This window comes from Rhamphochromis longiceps, linkage group LG13 (genome assembly GCF_057381845.1).
Source record: "Rhamphochromis longiceps isolate RC_006_pf linkage group LG13, R_longiceps_female_GT1.1, whole genome shotgun sequence".
Taxonomy (NCBI): domain Eukaryota; kingdom Metazoa; phylum Chordata; class Actinopteri; order Cichliformes; family Cichlidae; genus Rhamphochromis; species Rhamphochromis longiceps.
In genome coordinates, this window is record NC_140569.1 from 11,298,683 (window position 1) to 11,318,186 (window position 19,504).

Consider the following 19,504-nt stretch of genomic DNA (forward strand, 5'->3'; position numbering starts at 1 on the left):
GCACATGCCTGTATGTTAACACGTTTTCCACTTATAGATAGGTCAGCTGCTGGTGCAGTTGCAGACTAGTTCGTGATTCAAGTACTACAGTGTGAAATAAAACGTTACAGCCTATGAATACACACACATATGGATTATTGTAGGACAGTCGCTCAGACTAACAATGCTCTCCAGATGGTAAAGTAGCTGACTGTGTACTGAGTGACTCAGAGGATTACACTGCATGTGAACCTCGTCTGAAATTCAAAATCCTGTGTTTTATTTTTAAAAGCGGATGTAATTTCCTGTTTTAGTGGAATTTCTCTGCCCAGCTTGACGGAGTTCATCTCCAGGAGCGCCTGCGTCCACAACTGCAACCGTGGATGCTTCCAACTCAACCAGAAGCGATGTCAGCCAGAACCGGGTGGGCGGGTTTCCTGGACTCGCACTGGTTACGTTCCGGGGTCTTTTGTTACAGTACCACTACATGGACTGTGCAGAGGTCATGCTGATAATGAAGGCTGTACCTGCTGCATGATAACCGGGAACCAAACTACTAGAGATTATCAAACTAATTAGGGATGTAGCACTACAAGAAAAACATCCACCGCTTTTAAAAAATATAAATTAAGGAGATCGATTAAATGGCAGTAACATATAAAAGATTCATATTTGTTCTGCTTCAAAAATGTGAGCTCAAAATGGAAATGCTCATTGCATAAACGTGAAAATTATACTTTTAAATTAGCATCACAGCCTCTTAGTTAATTGCACGTTTGTATGTATTATATTATAATATTTAAAATACATTTTCTGATGAATTTAAAATAAAATAAAATAATAATATATGTAATAAAATGTATGTTATCTGATACCGTCTATGATTTTATACCGTCTAAAAATTCAAACTCGAAAACGGTTCAGCCCTGTTTTGTCTGACACACTGACGCAATGACGCCCCCTCCCTGTTGGCGTAAAGGCACTCGTTTTTATGTATGGCAGTGCCGCCGGGAAAAGCGGAACGTTTTTTCATGTTTATTTTTGAACTGTACCCTTTTATGTATTATTGTTAAAATATTCTTTTTTCTTTATTTAATGGTTGTTATTTAATGATTTCGATTGCATAGGACATTTGCAAGTTAGAGTTTAATTTTGTTTTAATTTTAAGGTTTGATGGTGACTACAACATTTTATTAAGTCGTAGCTTTATGTATTGGTTACATTTTATACTCTAATTCTTATTTATTTGATATGATATTAAATGTGCTGAGAGAACAACACACTTTTAAGCTTTTTAATGGGTGTACTTTATGTTAACACGACGGGAGATTTCGTTTACGGGGGGTACGATAACATAAATCGAGCCGCCCCCGGCCGTTTGAAGCAGGAGCAGTAATACGCAGCTGTTGTTAGCGAATGGACATGCAACATGGACGATCCGCGGGACGTTCAAACTTCCAAGAAAAATGGGGGCTCCAGGTCATTGTTTTTGGCCGGCTCCGCGGTGGATATGGAGATTAAACGAAAGAAAATACGACAGAGTACTTTATTCCTACAAACAGAGGTATGGGCGGTACGACAGTGATTGTTTCGTATGATTTACCCAATGGAGTGGTCCGAGTGGGTGTAAAGTGCACGTCAAACACGGGAATGCTGATCTTTTTAATTCACATGGCTTTAATAACATAGTTTCATGTGCTGCGACTTGACTTGCTAACGCCCTTCTCAAGCTGGATTTCAACCCTCCAGGGCAAAGCTAGTTCGGGGCAGTGCCCCTTTTGTCAATATTCACTTCCCTGAAACCATATCCGTGTACGCTGCATCATCATTGTATGTTTGCTTCCTTCTAATACTGCTCCAACTAATCTCCCTGCAGGCAAAGAGCATGCAGCCGTGCCCTAGTCTTCTGAAAGACACTCTCCAGATAGTAGAGGATATGAATTTGTTGTACATACGACAGATTTCTAAGAAGCTACAGGTGCATATTGTTGATTGTGATATGGAGAATGATGATGTTTGTGTTATATTAGATGTGATTATAACAGACATCATCAAACTTCATTTAGTTAGAATATGTCTGCTGCATGCCTGCCAGTTTTCACTTGTTTTGTGCTTTTCGAAATGCCAATCGTACATTTCCAAACTCCATCTTTGCCATTACAACTGCTACCCGAGACAACTTATTAATCTCATTCAGCTGGCATTACCATCTAACCCCTTCATGCATGCATCATTACGTCACCGAAAGGTTGGTCTTGAGTTTGTGATTTCAAGCTTATCAAGTAATTTGAAACATCACCAGTGTATCATCTTAACTAGTGGGGCTAATGTGTCAAATGATTGCAAGTCCACCAAAGGGTCCAAAACTTGTAGGGAAATCAGTTTTTCACAAAAAATGCTTAATATTGAGATTCCAGCATTCCTACAAAGGAATGTAAATGTATGAAAAGTTTATTATTTGAGGTCCGAATCAGTTTTTATTGCAATACATGAGCAGATTTTTCCTAAATCTTTCATCTGACATATGCTCTCATTAAAACAATAAATAAAAAGACTAAAACTAAATAAACAATAAACACTAAACTGAAAAAATAAAACTGAAAGTAAACTAAAAGAATAACACCCAAAAGGTTGAGTCTGTTCATCTGGACGTAGCATTAAAGAATAACAAAAAATTCAGTAATTAAAAATAAAAAATAACTAGAAAATACCATGAAATATTGACTGGTATGGCCCACTTGTGATCAGATGTGTTTGGACACCCTTGGGCAAGAAGATTTCCCAACCGCCATGCTGTTTAAGATCTGTCTTTTGTATTAAACCCAGAAAATGTTAGTTCTGTTGGTGCCAGAGTGACCTTGGATTTTGTTTAACAACTGCTTTTCTTTAAAAATACCATATAAGGTAAAAACATGGAAAAAAATGTAGGTCTGCTGTGTCTTAAGGCGATAAAAACAATAAAATAAAACTTTTCAACGAAACAAAATACAAGTTATCATATACACAAACAGTTGTGCGCGCACAAAGAGCTGTTAAGTTTAAGCCTATGAGAATAAAGGTTTTAAGTTTGTTTTTGAATGTAGACCAAGTTCCAATTGTCCTCAGGTCAGCAGGCTGCTTGTTCCAAAAACATCACCACAGTAACTGAAAGCACCCTCAGCATGCTTCTGTCCAATTCTGGGAACAGTTAAAAGATCTGCACCTGATGACCTGAAAGGTCTAATTGGGCTATAAACTCTGAGGAAGTCAGAGGGGGTAAACCAATGAGTGCTTTATAAGCTACACAATGTGAAGTGGACTAAAAGACTGAAAGAAAATTCTGGTAATCTAAAAAGCAATTTCCTATGAAAAAAGTTTGCATAACTAATGAAAACCTTTGCTGTGATGCCGCTCATGTCCAAGCTTTTGTTGTCTGATGCACTAACACAATAGAAAACGTCATAGAAAAGTTGGCAGTCTGTTCTTTTTTTGACACTTGTTCATTCTTGTCTGTTTGTCCACAAAGACAACTAACATACAGGAGAAACTTGACTTTGAGATGCGAATGCGAGAGGGAGCCTACAAGCTGCTGCTCGCTTGCAGTAAGAGAGAACAGGTACTAAATGCTTCCAAGAACATGTTTACCAGCAATGCCCGGATAAAGGCATATCTCTCTCAGCTGCAGAAGAAAAAAGAGGAAGAGGACATGATGGGGGGAATCGGCAGGTGGGGAGATTGATGCTTATGGCTCAGTTTGAGTCCACATCACTGTTGTGTGTGTGTGTGTGTGTGTGTGTGTGTTTGTGTGTGTATCCAATTGATATATGTTAACTTTGATGGGGAGGGTGAAACAATTGTCCTGTCACTAATGAAAGAACTGAGCGGGTTTTGGACAGAGGTTTTTAAAATGTATTTTTAAAATAACAAAATCCAGGAAGTCTTGTTAGATGTGTCTAAAATCTTAATCATGCAGCGATTCCATCCTTTTTTGTAAATGTACATACAGTTTATTTGTTTTGTTAAATTAAATACATTACACACATTTTGATCTATTGTAATGGTAAATTCCAAATTTTATTCCAGACCTTCAGATCTAATTTCAGGTGACCGTTTGCCCTGTAATGGAACAATTGCTTTGTCAGGTAAGACTGCTCATCTTTTATTCAGAATAAATCAGCACCGCACATCTAAAACTATGCAACGATTACATTTAGTTGCAACATTTTGCTCCCTGAGTTAATTTTTAAGAGCCTTTCTTTTTAATTAACTTTCTGCAAACGTAGGGCTGCGCATACCTTTGATGTGGAGGGACTCAGACCACTTTAACAACAGAGGGAGTAAGTTTGCTCTTTGTTATCTTTCATGCCTCATGTTCAGCTTTGCCTCCTGTAATTTTTGTACATACTGGCTGTACTAATGCATACTGTACATCCATGACATTTGTTAGGTTCTCGCAGGGTGGCTGTGTTCTGTCTGATGCAGATTGGCTCAGAAGTGTTTGACACTGAAATGGTGGTGGTGGATAGATCAGTCACTGACATCTGCTTTGAGGGAATTACCATCTTGTAAGTGTTTTTGTGCTTATGTAATATGCAAAGTAGTACTCTCTGAACTGCTGCACTCCACCCTTTAGGTGGATGTATGTCTATTTTATAGATTTATATATAAGGGAAATTTTAAAAGTATTTAATGAAATTTTGATCTAGTATATGTATAATGTATATTGTGTCACTTCAGCCCTGGTTTGTTAATATGTTTTAATGGTTATGTTCTTATTAAAATCCCCACCCTTAGTAAAGAAGCAGTTCCTCAGTTTGAGCTGAAGGTGGAGTTGTGGAGCTGCGCCCTAGAGGAGGAGCTCACACTGGTAAACACGCCAAAGAAACTGGCTAAGAAGCTCCGCAACTCCTTTGGAAAAAGCTCTGGGAGGAAGCTCTGCTCTCTGCTGGACACTCCAGACCCTGACACCTTCCTACAGCACAACCCAATACCGTCGTATGTATTGTGCTGTCATTAAATACTTTATAGGCTCTTGGCTCAAGATTTTTTACAATAACTCTACAATGACTGGTTAGTGGAAGCAGGACTGTTGGGCCAGAGCTTGTTAGGGTTTTGAAAACAAACCCTGTTCCCGTGTTTAGCTTTTAGGTAATCATGATTTATTTTTTTGTCATAATAAAAATAAGAATTTTATTAAAATGAGCGGAAAAGCATAGTTTAAACCATTTAGAATATTAATTTGTTTTTTTTTGTTTTTTGTTTTTTCAACAAAAAAACAAACAAAAAAAAAAATAGAATATTAATTTGGACTTCTCAGCTCAAAGTATCTCAAGTATCACCTGTTCACTGGGATATAATTTACAAAATATAGGTTATGTGTACATTTTAGAAGTTGAATTGTCTTCATTATCTTTACTGTTATTGCTAAATTTAAACTTGGCAATATTTCTCCTGAAAAGTCAGCGTGCTCTACTTGAAGACTGCTAAAATGTTCATATGTGTCTTGTACTTGTAACAGTGGAGCCAAATACAGCCTGTTGGCCTACACAGCGCTGTGTCTGCCCGAGGCTGAAGGCAGCTTTCAGTCTCACTCCCTTATTGTCCTCCAAGATGGTAAGAAGCAAAACACACCATTTTATATCTGGGGATATGAAATGCTTATGCTTTTTAACTCCTGATTTCATTTTGGAATAGTAATGATAGATATTTTTTAACATCACTTAAATCTAAACCTCCATTTAAACAAAATGAAGAGTGATGAAATGGAAAGTTAGGGCTTGGGCAGGTTTCTGCCCCTCCTGCATTGCTGCCCCACCTTGATCCTGGTTGTCTTCCTGTTAAAAAGAAGTTCTTCCTCCTCACTATGTGACATGTGCTTGCTCATAGGGGATCATCTAATCACTGGGATTCTCTGTATATATTTTAGGAATTTTACCTCAAGCTTTTGGTACAAGTTTGCACAGTTTACATTATGGGGTTTTTACCCTTCATTTATAAAAGGCTGATAGGGCATGGACGCCCAAGTTTGTGAGTGCAATAATATGAGAACGAGGCGATGTAAGAGTTTGACCTCAAGGTTGAGGTCAGAGGCTAAGTTTTCTGAAGCGCTTATGAGCACAATAAATCGAGAATGTTGTCACCGAGGAGTTTCAAAATAATACCGTAGTTGCATCTGCTAGGAGGCTGAGGGGAAACACTGGGGCTTTTGTTACAGGAGAATGTATGAGTTGTAATAACATATATGTCCTTTTTAGAACTGAATTATTTTTAAATTAACTTTATTTTTTCCATATAGTACAAGGTAACTTATTACAGTTTTCTGGTTGCTTTTCATCGTCCTTACAGCTGAGTGGTCCTCTTGGCTTCCACTTTATGGTAACCTCTGCTGCCGGTTAGTGGCTCAGCCTGCCTGTATGACACAGACCATGATGGCCGGTTACCTGAGCCAGAAGGTGTGTTCACTGTTATTTTGTAATGATAGCAATAAGCTCCATCATTGATTCTCTAGTGTCTTAGTATTTATTTGTATTTTGCTGATTTACAGCAAAGTGTGGAAGGCATGAGCCGCTGCTGCAGTCTTTACTGCGTGCTGAGTGCCGGCTTTTTGTCTTGTTTCTTCACTCCAGAAGAAATTGATGCTAAAATACAACCCATTCTCAAAGTACCCATTAATAAGGTAAGAGACACTAAGAAAAATGTTGAATTACTTGATAAACATTAATGTTAGCAATTTCTTGTTCTGTTGCATCATTTTATAACACAAGACTGGAAGAACAAACTTTTCTAAAACTCTGCATAAGATGAGGCTTTGTGGTTACCCCTGTTAAACTTCATTATCTGTTTCAATTGTGCTGTCTGGAAAGAGAAGTTAAACATCAGATTCATTGTTATTGATTTAAATCTCAGTTCACCTTTTCCCTAACATTTGCAGAGTAACCAAAATACAAGATACCAAATTACTCACTGCGATACGGCTTGGAGCTTTGGCATTTTGCTGTGGAATTAATTTTCTTCTGCAATATCAGCGATGTAATTTTTAATGCACTAACTCGCACAGAGGTGTGATTTGTATTCTGTTAGTGATTTTCAGCTTGTAATAGGTTACTTTTGCTTTTTTTGTGCAGGACACCCGGATCCGAGTGTTGGAGAAGGAATCAGCAGGCCACAAATCTAGGAGTCTGTCCATCATTAACCCTTCACCAGAGGGATCACAGTCCATCGTCTTCACCACAGACACCAGGGAAGCGCTGGAGGACTGGGTGGAAGCCCTCCACCAGCACCATTATGATCAGAGTGAGTGTTATGTGACCATGCACCACAAGCATTTGTATATGAAAACACGTGTTTATGTAAAGGGTTTCGTGTGTGTTTGCCATTATAAAAGAGAAACTGGGGTGTGTGGGCTAGTCTGCGCAGGAAAAGTGGTTGCACATACACTTAGCTAAATTTTAAGAACAGATGGTATAGGTCTTATCATCTCATGCCTATCCTTGTTTATGACCAGGCCAGTGGATGCACTGCTGTGACCAGCTAATGAAGATCGAAGTCGCGTCTCCACGGAAACCATCACTTTTTCTCTCTAAGCAAGCAGACTCTGTTTACAATGACCTGAGTGAGTAGATTAATTGGAAAGAGTCACTGAAGCGAGTTAGACGGAGGTTAATATTTTGCCGACTGTTTGATGATGTGGATTTAACAGGATTTATATTTACACATATTCATTTTAAGAAGGTGTAATGCGAGTGCTCACAGCAAATAAGACACTCACTGAAAAAGAATACACATAATACATTAATTTTCAGTGGTGATGCATGTTAATAAGATGCTTTTTCAAGCAAAATATAATGCTGCAATCTGAGCCTTTGTGATGCTTTATTATATTTTAATAGTACATCAGGGAAAACACTTGATTTTGGTGTTTATTTATTTCCCTTATAGGTATAAATTCACCAGGCAAGTTTGAGAGCATCACTGATATTATCCACAATAAAATTGAGGAGACAGATGGGCACTTCCTTATTGGCCATGAAGAGGAGAAAGAGGCACCTAACTGGTCCAGTCTGTTTGATGGTTCCCATTCAGTGGTAGTGCAGAAGGGTATTCTGTCCCAGAGCAAAACCTCCACCCCTTGTTCGAGCCCCAATCCCAGCAACAGCAGCTGTACTACCAACAGCAGCAAGAAGCGACGCGCTCCACCTCCTCCCCCTGACAGAGAGCCTTATGTTGCTCCCACCTGCCCAGCCAGACCTCCTCTCCCTGCCTCTCTTCATCAGCACCCTCCTCCCTCATACCAGGAGAAAGAGAATTCTAGCACTAGCACTTCACGTCCAATCACAAGGTCCAAAACAGGCAGACCATCTTTGGATGCCAAGTTTTCTGCCATCATCCAGCAGCTCCAGCGGAATAATGCTGGAGGAGCCACCGCCTCAAGTCGAAAAAATGCTCCTCTGGGCGTGCTCAATGTACACCCACAAGGTCAGCACCAGCCCCCCCTCCAACAGCTGGACTACCAAAACCACCACACCCAAACCCCTGAGGCCACAGCTGATCATGGCTTTGTGAGAGCCACTGATGGTCCTGGTCCTGTTCCCGCACCACGGAGCAAACTGAGGAAGTCTTTCAGAGAGAGGATGAACCTTAAAGCGTTGTAACCCCAACCTTAGATCAGATCTAGAGTGAGGTAACCTTACTACTAATACAGATACCTGTCACACTTTATCAACTGAGCTGGGTAACGCTGCTAAAATCAAATATAGCACTATAGAACTAACTGAGGAGTGATGATAATTCGTCATGATCGGTGATGATATTTGGGCTTGACTGTTGGTGTGGTCCTTAATAGAATACTTCATCATTTGGGAAATGTGATTTGCTGACAGTTTGGTGGGAAAAATTCAATACTACTCTCATATATACAGGAAGGAGCTTGAGCCAGGACATTTAGTTTAGATTAAGAAGGTTATAAAGCTGAAAATGCAAAGACGAATTTTCTCGATAGGTAATAAATGTGTTTACCTGCACATTTCTCTCAATCAAATATTTTAAATAAAACAATAAGGTTAAAAGGAGAGTAATGTCAGAAGCAGTGACTCACTGGAATGGGCATGACACAGCTCAGAGAAGTCACGCCAGCGCAAAACGAGTGTTAGTTAATATTTTAGCTTTAGATGTGAGTGTAGGTAGTTTTTACCTTTGGACAGTCTTCAGCCCGAGCTCCAGCTTCATACTGACTGCACAAATCTTACTCAACAATGAAACGCATAAGCATAGTTCCAAAAATGTGTAACGGTTGTTTGCCATAAAGGGTGGGTAGGTGATGACGCCACGTTTGAGTTTACACCTTAGTTTGCAATATCAGGACTATGTGTATAAATTTCCTGCTCCTCTTTCCCTTTCTAAACCTTCCATGTGCAGCTAACCCACAGATGAAATTAAAAGCTGAATGCTGGCTTATACACCACTACCACCATCATCAATCGCACTAAAATGGAAAGGCTTATTTCTTTGCTCTGCCACTGGAACATGGATTGAAGAAAGAGCTTTTGAAAAGGCGCCCAAATTGGAATTGATCCATTGGCCGACTGAGGACGAGTCATTCCTTTTGGAACTATTGACTTATTCTACTTACTGTGATGACTTTATGACCACTATAGCTGAATTTAAGGAACATAATTTTAAGAGCAATTGCAGGCACTAATGTGACATTCCCTGAGGTCTTAATAATAGTGTGACCTTGGTTTTCAGTGGCTACACAGTATGTCCAACATAATTTAACACTACAGCCAATATATGCTATGAACATTATTGAATGAATGAGTCTTTTGAGTAGCTGAAATAATGAATGCCCTTGTGTGTGTGTTTTGAACATATCCAGTACTGCCAGCCACTAAATATCTCAGCCACTTAGTGATATTGTGTTGAAGAATGGTCGTCATAATTACACACAGTGTGCAAAACATTAGACTTTGCTCCCTTCACAATCTAGATGAAGCATTATAGTGAAAGCTGCAGTCCCTGTTTTCTTAAATCTCACCCTCCATACTGTTTAATTTAGAGGGGAAGATGTAGATTTAGGAGGAGGTGGATTACAGACGGGTTTAGTTTAAGCCTTGAAAGGGAAAAAGGGAGAGAAGAGTACAGAAAGCGCTGCAGCTTGATTTTTAGCAGTGTGTCAAATGCTTTTTGTTTGATGTGTATTACTGATGCATTAGTCACTTTGATCTTGTACTGTATACACTTGGAAACATAAGAGAGGGTTTGAGGCTAGAACAGCACACCATCACTTTTCGCTGATGAGAACAGTGGTTACGTCTCAGACCCCATGATTATCAAAATAATTACATTGCACATCCTACATCCCCCCCCCCCCCCAACATCTTGGCCATTTTCAGGTACACTAGGTATGCTTGAGAAATGCATAGAAGTACCACTAGCAGGTACTCTGAAAGCTGTGTTATTTTGGACAACTGACTGTGTAGCCCTGATGAAACTAATTGCATGAAAAGATATCATCTTATAACGGAGCCAAATTTCCTTTCATTTTATGAATTTATAATCAGTTTATATAAATAAAAACAGCATCTTGAATTTGTAGTTGTTGTTTGTTTTTTTTGTTTGTTTGTTTTACTGTTTTTGATCAAAATATTTTGTAGTTTTTTACATTAGTATTGTCCTCTGATCTCAATGGTTGTTGTTTAGCATGTTCATTATTTAGACTTTTACTGGCACTTAATTTTATGTATTGCAACATAGCTATTCATTAATCATGTCCCACTGCAGTGTAATTTGCGTATAGTGCAATGTTAAAAACATATAGTAGTTAATGTTTCTCAAAAGGTGCAATTTTCTTCTCACTCTGTTGTCTTGGAAGCTCACCGTGTTTTTTATGATTGCTGATCTGCAATAAAACGGCCTACATTCCACCCTGGTGAGGCTGCTTTATTTTTGCTGAGCTTGGAAGTATTACTGAATATTTTTCATGTTAAAGGTTTACCAGGGGGTGGCAATAAAAGTCAAAGCATAGCTTTTATTGTCACCTAGTACACATCCCATAGAGATACATGCACTGGCACATTTCTCTACTGCAGCAAATACTGAAGAGGCTTCTCTGGCATTGAGCCCAGAGGTAGCCTGTTGTGAAGATTAAGGCGGATGGAATCTCATAGCCAGATAATGGTATTACAATAATAAAACCCCATTCACACTGCATTTACTGAGGGAGGGGAAAAAAAAGCATTGCTTTGATGTTAGCACACTGACATTAAATACCAGTTTATCCAACCCTTGCTATTTATCTGCAGTTCAGTTAAAGAACACCACTGAAGAAACATATAGATAGTAAAATACTTTAATTAAATATACAGGAGGTCATATAATACAAAATGTGTATTTTTTTTGTCTTGCCTGCCAGCTGGGTGATTGGTAAACAGATGGCTGCTGTATCAAAAACACTTTCAGGATGCACATTAATGGAAACGACATGGAAAAAAAAAGTGAAACGACAACAAATAAACAATATCCTAATTCTTAAATTGTAGTGTTTGAATTTAACGTGATCACGGTGACCTTGAAACAGAGCAAACAAGGACACGGCTAGATTGTGTAACCAACTTTTATACTGTTTTTATACTATATACAGATTATAACAGTTTATATGATAACAACCACGCAGTCCTATCTACAGTGCTATTTACACAAAATAAGACGAGAAGGAGGGGTTGCCATGAATTGATCCCGTATGAATGTTCTGTACAGGAGCCAGCACTAATGCCAGTTTTACCTACACACAGCAATGTACAGTACTTAATCAGAAATGAATGTCTTTATCTAAGTATTCGGTAAAACTTTACAGACGTTTTACAGATTTTTTTTTCTTCTTTTGAAACACCAGACATGTTCACTGTGTATTTCGACTATCCTGGATTGCAATTATATAGTGGTTGTAAAAGCCGGCGCAGGTGTTGTCTTTCCACCTCAGGCTATGGAGCATGGTAGGCATATTTTATGGAGTCTGGTACCTTTTCATCACTGCTTGAAAACACATAGAGCACACACGCCCTGCGGGTGACAGACACCAGACCTGTGTCAGGATCAGTAAATCTCGCAGGTTCTTGTATAATCGACTGGCTGACAGAGTTAAGCTAGGTCAACAGATTTACTTAAGTTAAAGCGTAAGTGTTTAAAATTTAAACTTCTTAAAGTGCCCCTATGTGTTTCACCTTATTTATTTATCTGTTATATAGCTTTTCTTTTGTATATTTAAAATTATTCTCTCACACAGAAAACACTGCTGCTGAACTGCCTTGCTAGTCCAGGCTTTACTTGCCTACATAATAATGTAACACTGTGACATATTGCCTTCTTAGCAGCTAGTTTGGTGCACACTCAGACAAAGAATAATGAGCAGTGGCATGAATTAAATCCAGAGTCAACCAGCTGCAACTTCTTTAAAATGCTGCATATCTCAGTTACACCTAAAGAACTGAATACCAGTAGATTCATCTTTTATTCGTTAGTTTTTTTTAAGTATTTTGGGGGGATGGACTTTTTTGCCTTCGGAGTTGAACCCAGGGCCACTGTGGAATATGGCCGCTTGTGAGCTAAACCAGAACCCAAATTACTTTTATTTTTGACAGCTATATCATAGAATAATTGGGAAATTCTTGTGTTTACTGTTGGTACAGAGCACGGGTAGTGTGGCTAACATTATCATCCTTTGCTTCTGTCTGCACTCTGCAATTACACATACTGTATTTTTACAGCAAAATTCCCGATAAAGCTGCTCACATTTACATATTTTTCTATTTCTGCTGTCAGACAACAGAAAGAGCACAAACCCACTGAGACTAATTTAAAATAGCTGTAACTTTCAAGCTATTAAACCATTGCTTAGAACTGCTAGAATTATAACAGCGACTTTGTCTAACAATATCACTGTTTATATAAGTAGGGGGACCATTTCAGAGGTTGGGAAGAGTATAGAAAAAAGGTTTTCATCAATAAAGTGTGTAAACTTACTCAAATAGGTCCCCAAATATGTTATGAACCTGTAAATGAGCACAATAGGGGCACTTTATAATTTAAGCACAGATACTAACCATTAGGTTTACAGCATAACTGTTTACATTTTAAAAACATCCCATTCTGTGCCTCACACATTAAGTCTGGTGTCTGATAGCCAAGTGTGCCATACTGTTTTTGCATGGGTGTCTGTGCGCTTCGTTTCAGACAAGAGTGACAGTAATATTGACATTCCTACCCTGCTACAGAAGATAAACCTTAACAACTGTAGTGCTAACTCTAATCCAACACTGCGAAAGGCACAGATATTTGCAAAGCAGTAATATCCTAAGTGACAACATTCCTATCAAATCATACAGGGAGTCTTTTCAGCGTACTGAAGAAAAGAATATGTTCACCAACAAAAAAGCTTTTCAAGTCAAGAACAAAAAGATGAAATGCTGATTTTTTTTTGTGGTGAGCATTCCACAGCAGACAGCTGCTTCATTATGCTGGTCCTGCAGACAAAAACAAGCCGCTACAGTCTACTCATCACAAAAGGTTTAGGGGGTCATATCACTTTTAGTTTAGAAAGTAAAAAAAATTTAATGACTTTTTAATCAATGCTTAACAAAAAAAAGTAATTTGTCAACAGACTGAACATGAAAACTGCTTATTTTGTATTTGAACTGAAATACATGATTATTAATAAAAGAAAAAACCTGAACTGAGGAACAAGTGAGTCTACAGTACATCTGTCATACACAGCACCTCTAAATGTTTTGTTATGATTAAACTATTCGTGTTATGCAGCACCACAGTGAGTGTTAATGTCTATTCTAAAGAGTCCATGTGGATTTACTGTGGCACAAACAGGCAACAGAGCTCAGCGTGGAGACATGTAAACAGATACAACACCACTGGCTGCCTAAAGAGTAATTATGCGCTAAACAGCTGCTGAACATGGTTTGCAATTGTGAACGCACCTCTAGTTATATAAAGAATTTGATTTACGTTGTCATGTTACTTGTAGTGTTCTTAAGCAACAAAGTTTAGCCCTCAGATGTAGTAAACAAATGGCTTTTCTCTGTTGCCCTCAACATTTCACACATCCAGAGCAACAACCTGACTCATGGTTACTGAGAGCGGCAAACTGATTTGTGAGCACATACACATGAGCATTGTGCAAATAAGAATACGACGACAACAACAAAAAAGATACAGTGAGTGGTGATACAAATAAAGAACAGTGCAAAGTATATAAACAAAGGCATAAACAATTTAAAAAAAAATAAAGAAAATGGAATTTTCAGTCCACCTGACTGATGCATTTATCAGTCAGTTATCAGCCAAAGTTACATAATCAGTGTTTTGTTTTGACTGAGCCACAATCCCCGAGATAGAGAAACAAAGACAAAGAAAAGCTGAGACAGTTTCTGAGGATGAAGAAAGAGAGTGGGAAATAAATGTCTCCTCTTTCTCACAGTCTGGTGCTGGGGTGTACCGAGGACAGCTGAGGTGGTGGGAGGGTTGAGAGAGGGTATAGATGGTGCAACAGGTCCCCATACAGTGCTGCCCCACCAGGGTGCCTGTAGAAGTGGTGTGGGCTAGGACTAGAGGCCAGAAGCTGCCTGTGGAGCATCATGGAGTGGAATAAAGGGGGAACAAGAGGAGATACTGCTGACTGGCTTTTTAGGTACTGGAGACCCGGATGCTGTTGGAGCCCGTCCTGGGCCCCTGGTGAAACCAGGCTGCCAGGCGGGTATATGCCAGCATAGAGGGGTGCGGCATGAGGTGGGGGAAAAGTGGTTGTAGGGTGTCCCTCAGGAAGATGGTTGTTGAGGTGAACAGCATGGGCCGGCTCAGCTGGTTTCAGCTCTTCTGGATCGCTACGTCGGATTGTGCCAGCAGGGTGGATTGGTGTAACCACACGAACTTTCCTTTCAGGGACATCTTCGCTCTCGGGCTCTGCTAGACTTCTTTTACTGGGTCGATTGGGGCTGGTGAGGGAGGATTCACCTGAAGCTTTGGGGCTGGGAAATGACTGTGATGCCTCTGCTGGGTTCTGCTTGGGGGGGGAGATTGTCATAGGAGGAACTCTGCATGCTTTAGGGTGAGAATCCAAACCCTGGTGCATGATGGAATATGAGAGACTACAGAAGGGAGGCTTAGAGAAAGAGGAAACCCTCTGAGAGCGTTGTTTAGAAACTGTGAAGTCTCTTGGCTCATCTTCGGCCTCTCTGCTCTCGCCGTGTGTTTGAGTCCTGTCACTGAAGTGAGATCTGTAGGCCAAGCCCTCTTGCTCCAGGGTGCCACAAACAAAACCCTGGCTGCCTTCACGGTCCCTTGTGTAGTGCTCTCGCCGCTCTGCACTAACAAAGCCAGGAATCCTCTCTTGACTCAGACAGTTCTCAGTTTGCCTATACAGATTGTGGAGGTGAGGGGAAGAGTAGCAGTCACTTGCGTAATTCCGGGGCTGAGAAGCCGGGCCCTGGAGTAGCTTCTCCCCACAGTTTTCCAAGGCATCCTGAGCTCGGGGGAGATAGGGCTGCCATGGTGCGCTTACTTGAGGCTGGGGATGATGGCTTGTCCGGCAATTGTAACTCTCTGAAAGCTCCCCAGCAGTGCTCCTCTCTGATGGGCCACCTGTGGCTTGTTGGTGAGGCTTGCTGCTCTGGGCATGCTGGATGACTGATGGCCTGAATATAGGAGCTACCTCTGGGATACCGTGCCTTTGTCCTAGTCCCTCCTCTTCACTCTTTCTCTTCTCCTTTTCCCCTTCAGACACTGATATGACAGGAACTGAGGATGTAGCTGTGGGAGGTGGAGGCTGAAGAGAAAGAGGTGTAAAGGAGAAAGGGTTGGACTCACACACTTGAGAGAGGAGCTTCTTTTTGGCCAAAGGAGACATGACCCCCTGGCTTGCTTTGCAGTAGGCAGCCGTCTGTCCGGAGCCCTGGGTAGACTCCTTCTTAATAACCCCATAGTCTTCTTTCTCTGGGAAGGAATCTGTGCTTAAGTCTATACACTGTTTGTCTGCCTGTTTACACATCGGCAACACCTTCCCCACTCTCCCACCATGACCTTCAATGGGGTCTTTGACCCTGGAGAAGGGCTCAGGCAAGGCTACATGTCCAGCAGGTTTGTCTATATCCCATCGATGAGACAGGTAAGGGTTTTTAGGAATGAAATGACCTTCATTTTGCTGTTCACAGGTGAGTTTTGACTGCAGGGCCTCACTGATTTGCCTCCATTCGGGCTGGGAACCAGAACCAGTACAAAGGGGTAGACCAGCATGTGGGCCTCTGCAGTCTGGCTCTTTGGGGCAGAATGAAAATGGCTGCTCCACCGCCAGGGACTCTTCTTTCTTCAGGGTAAGGTGTAACTCTTCCTCCTCTATTACAATTGGTTCATCTTGCAGAGGTACCTCCTGTTTTATGGCTGAGGGAGGGTCATGATCCTCTTCTTTCACCGTATCATCCTGCAATTTGGAAAAATGATAGTTATTTCAGTTTTTCAAAGAAGAAAAGAAACTCATACTTTCTTATTTGGCAAATTCAACACAGGGGATGAGGGACTGATGAGAAAGCATAGCAACATAAAAATTAAATTGAATTGAGAGTGAGATGGAATCCTGATGAGCCAGCAGCTGGATAGGTTTGCTACTAACCTGTGACTGTTCTTGGCCTTTCAGTGTATCCCCTCTATCCTTTTTACTCCCCAGCTTGGGATTGCTCAGGCTTTTTAATTTCTTGGCCCCTAGTCCTTTGGCTTTGGCTCCTGACGCCTTCTCCTGGCTGGTCTCCTGCTTCCTGGGTTTGGCCAAGGGGAGGGGTTTGTCGGGCTCTCCTTTAATATGCCTCTCGTAAGGGAGGAGGAGCCTGAGGAAGAATGTGGGCAAAGCAGATATGATCAAGTTATGTCCTGTCAACTTTGCAAGGCTTGGTTACTGATATATTGTGGATCATTGCACATAAACAAAAAGCTTTTTTTCCTGCTAAACAGGAAAAAGGTGGAAGCTTTTTTTTTTCTTTTAAAAAGCAAAACACCTTGGTTGTTTAGCGTAAAATACAATACACCACATTGTTTGGCAACTGAGCTGCAGCTTCGCCCCTGGCATGCAGTGTATCAAATAGCTTGCTTTAAAACCTCCTTGTTTTAATACCTGGCAAGCATTAACGATCCTATTGTAATTAAACTAGGTTAGGGGAAATCCAGGCTCAAATGGGTGCCAGAACATGTGTGTGTGTGTGTGTGTGTGTGAGAGAGAGAGACAGAGAGAATTTGAATAACCAGTTATCTCCTGCTGAGACAGATCACATTTGGTATTACTTTAACCTTAACAGAAAATAATATGTGTGTGTCTGTGTATGTGTGTGTGTGAGGGGATTCTAAAGTTAATGTAATTTGGAATGAAAAAAAAGGAAAATATCTTGGAGAAATGACGTCCAATTCTTTAACTTCACCGCACATAATCTCTAATTTAATATACTAATGTTATTAATGATAGAAGCCCTTAAATTGGTTATAATAATGAAATATTTCAGCTGGTATAAGCATGCTTTAGCTGTTACATGTTATGAAATCCTGAATAGCTGCGTATGCTTCAACTTCATTAAGTCCATACTAAGTAACAAGGAAAAATCTGTAGAATAAACATTAGACTATTTTTGACTTCTGGTAATCCTCCTCTGAATACGTCGCAAGTCACTTTTCCATATCTGATGTCATAACTAATGGGAACATTAGGATCTGGATAACATAACAACACCCATGTGTAAAATAATAGCATGAAGAAACCAGTGAGGGAAACTTTTAGGCTTTTATTGCTAGGAAAAGAAAATGGAAATTGGCACTAGACCAGAAATAAGAAACGCTGTGGAACAGGAAACCAAGACAACTGAAAAACTACGACACTAAGAACTTCAATAAGTTCTTCTGAAAATCTTTCCAGCTCCTCTGTCAGTTTCTTTAAAACAATAAAAATCCATGAAAGCCAGACAGAAACATGACTTTCTAAGTCATGAGAAGAAAAAAAAAGGTCTTCTCGTGTAACGACAAGAGACGGTTGCACTATTCCTTTTAAGGGACATGGCGGTAAAACAAACAATGAATCAAGAGCTGTTTCGCCTCCTCTTCAAAAGGAAGAAAAAAAAGCCTCAGAGAGTTCAAGAGGCTCTGTGGGATTTTTTGTTATTTTTCCTCTGAACAAAAGTGCTGGCAGGGAAAGCGGTGAAACTACATTTCATACAGCTGGTCTGGCACCAGGCCCCAGGCCAAGAAAGGAAATGTACTATTAAATGTGACTTATTGGAGAGATGGAGAGCAAAGAGGTTGTGAAAGAGAAGAGAGGAGGGAAAGGGCCAAAAGGAAAAAGAAACAGAAGGATAGAAAGAGCGGCATAATGACATGTTAATGAACAGGAAAAATGATTTTGAATAAAGGAATGAAAAATCCTAGAAAACATAACTTTAAAGTAGAAGCTGTGGATTTTCCCCTGTTAAACAGGGAAGTGCTTCTCAGTCTTTCTATAATTAGGCCTTATTGCACAAAAAAGGAGGGTGAGGTAAATCTTCCACTGTTATAAACAAAAGGTCTTGAAAATTGTTATCGACATACCGACATGTAAAAATATCTAGAGGCTATTAGAGATCAAGGGCTAGAAAAGTGACATGTTTGCTGCATATACAAGGGTCTACTGTTGACTATCAGCAGGATCTGTGGGAAAGAGATGGCTGCCTGGGCCTGGGTCAACTTTATGGAATGTCAATAAGGGCTAGGGGGATGGTGGTGTTGCTGGTTAATGTAAGAGCTGAACCAGGGAAATTACTGGAGCTGAAAATAGTTACACATGGAAAGCTTAAGATGTTATGTTGGTCCGGGAAACCAAAAAAAAAAAAAAAAAAATCAGCCTCAGGAAGTTCTATTCATTGTTAGAAAGACTTGTTTTGTAACACTTAACTACTGACCAAAAATTTCAGTCTATCAAAATATGATTGTACATTTTATACACCCATTACAGTATCTTTGACTGCCAGGAAACAAGTATTAAAACTGCAGGAGTCCTGTAAAAAACAAACAAACAAACAAGGCAAAGCAAGTAAAAATTAAAAATAAAATCCTAATAGACCCCTGTGTGTGAAAGCAATTTCAAACACTGCACCTATAACTTAATCATGATTGTGTAGTATGATATAATAAGCACTTATAATACAATACTGCTATAAGTAGCAATTTCCTTCAAAGCAGGGGAGGGGCTAAGCTTGGCAGCCACTGAAATAGTTGAGAGAAAGCCAGATGTAGTTATTAATTTGAGCCACTTGGGGGCGTATTCTGCACTGGAAGACTCCAACAAGGAATTTCATCAAGGCAGGAGAGGCAACATTTTTATGAGGTCAATAAATACTTAACTTCCTCTCATGCCAATTTATCACCTGGCTTTTGTTTAAGCGGCCGTTTTCCATGTTCCTTAACAAGGCATCCAAATACGCAGTGAAGATGAAATATTTATATTGATAGTTTCTGTCTATCTCATGTAATTAATCAG

At 40.0% G+C, this 19,504-nt stretch overlaps 2 protein-coding genes across 3 annotated transcripts in view; one reads left to right on the forward strand and one right to left on the reverse strand.

Moving 5' to 3' along the window:
* Window positions 1–1,377: 1,377 nt before the first annotated feature.
* Window positions 1,378–9,358, forward strand: rtkn2 (rhotekin 2). Of its 2 annotated transcripts, XM_085427615.1 has the most exons (13): window positions 1,378–1,543; window positions 1,856–1,957; window positions 3,485–3,684; window positions 4,042–4,100; window positions 4,242–4,295; window positions 4,406–4,523; window positions 4,753–4,953; window positions 5,477–5,571; window positions 6,304–6,410; window positions 6,503–6,634; window positions 7,083–7,251; window positions 7,463–7,570; window positions 7,897–9,358. In XM_085427615.1, exons 1-13 carry the CDS (start codon window positions 1,409–1,411, stop codon window positions 8,607–8,609), a joined length of 2,193 nt encoding a protein of 730 aa, XP_085283741.1. In that variant the 5' UTR covers window positions 1,378–1,408; the 3' UTR covers window positions 8,610–9,358. The 2 variants fall into 2 exon arrangements, with proteins under 2 accessions (XP_085283741.1, XP_085283742.1); XM_085427616.1 differs by lacking the exon at window positions 1,856–1,957.
* An 897-nt stretch (window positions 9,359–10,255) lies between these two features.
* The window catches only part of arid5b (AT-rich interaction domain 5B), a 78,136-nt gene continuing 68,887 nt past the window's right edge, over window positions 10,256–19,504 (reverse strand). Inside the window, exons 9-10 of the mRNA XM_085427614.1 lie at window positions 16,628–16,838; window positions 10,256–16,438 (exon numbers count right to left, since the gene is read on the reverse strand). Of these exons, the coding sequence (XP_085283740.1) occupies window positions 14,438–16,438; window positions 16,628–16,838 (2,212 nt within the window). The 3' untranslated portion in view covers window positions 10,256–14,437. The remainder of the gene's footprint in view (window positions 16,439–16,627; window positions 16,839–19,504) is intronic.

What these genes read in the sequence shown, in the direction of transcription:
- rtkn2 (XM_085427615.1), top strand. Translation starts at nt 1,409, where the DNA reads ATGGACGATCCGCGGGACGTTCAAACTTCCAAGAAAAATGGGGGCTCC. An exon ending in AGATTTCTAAGAAGCTACAG is followed by an intron (nt 1,958 to 3,484) that starts GTGCATATTGTT and finishes TTGTCCACAAAG; the next exon opens with ACAACTAACATACAGGAGAA. An exon ending in CTCTGTTTACAATGACCTGA is followed by an intron (nt 7,571 to 7,896) that starts GTGAGTAGATTA and finishes TTTCCCTTATAG; the next exon opens with GTATAAATTCACCAGGCAAG.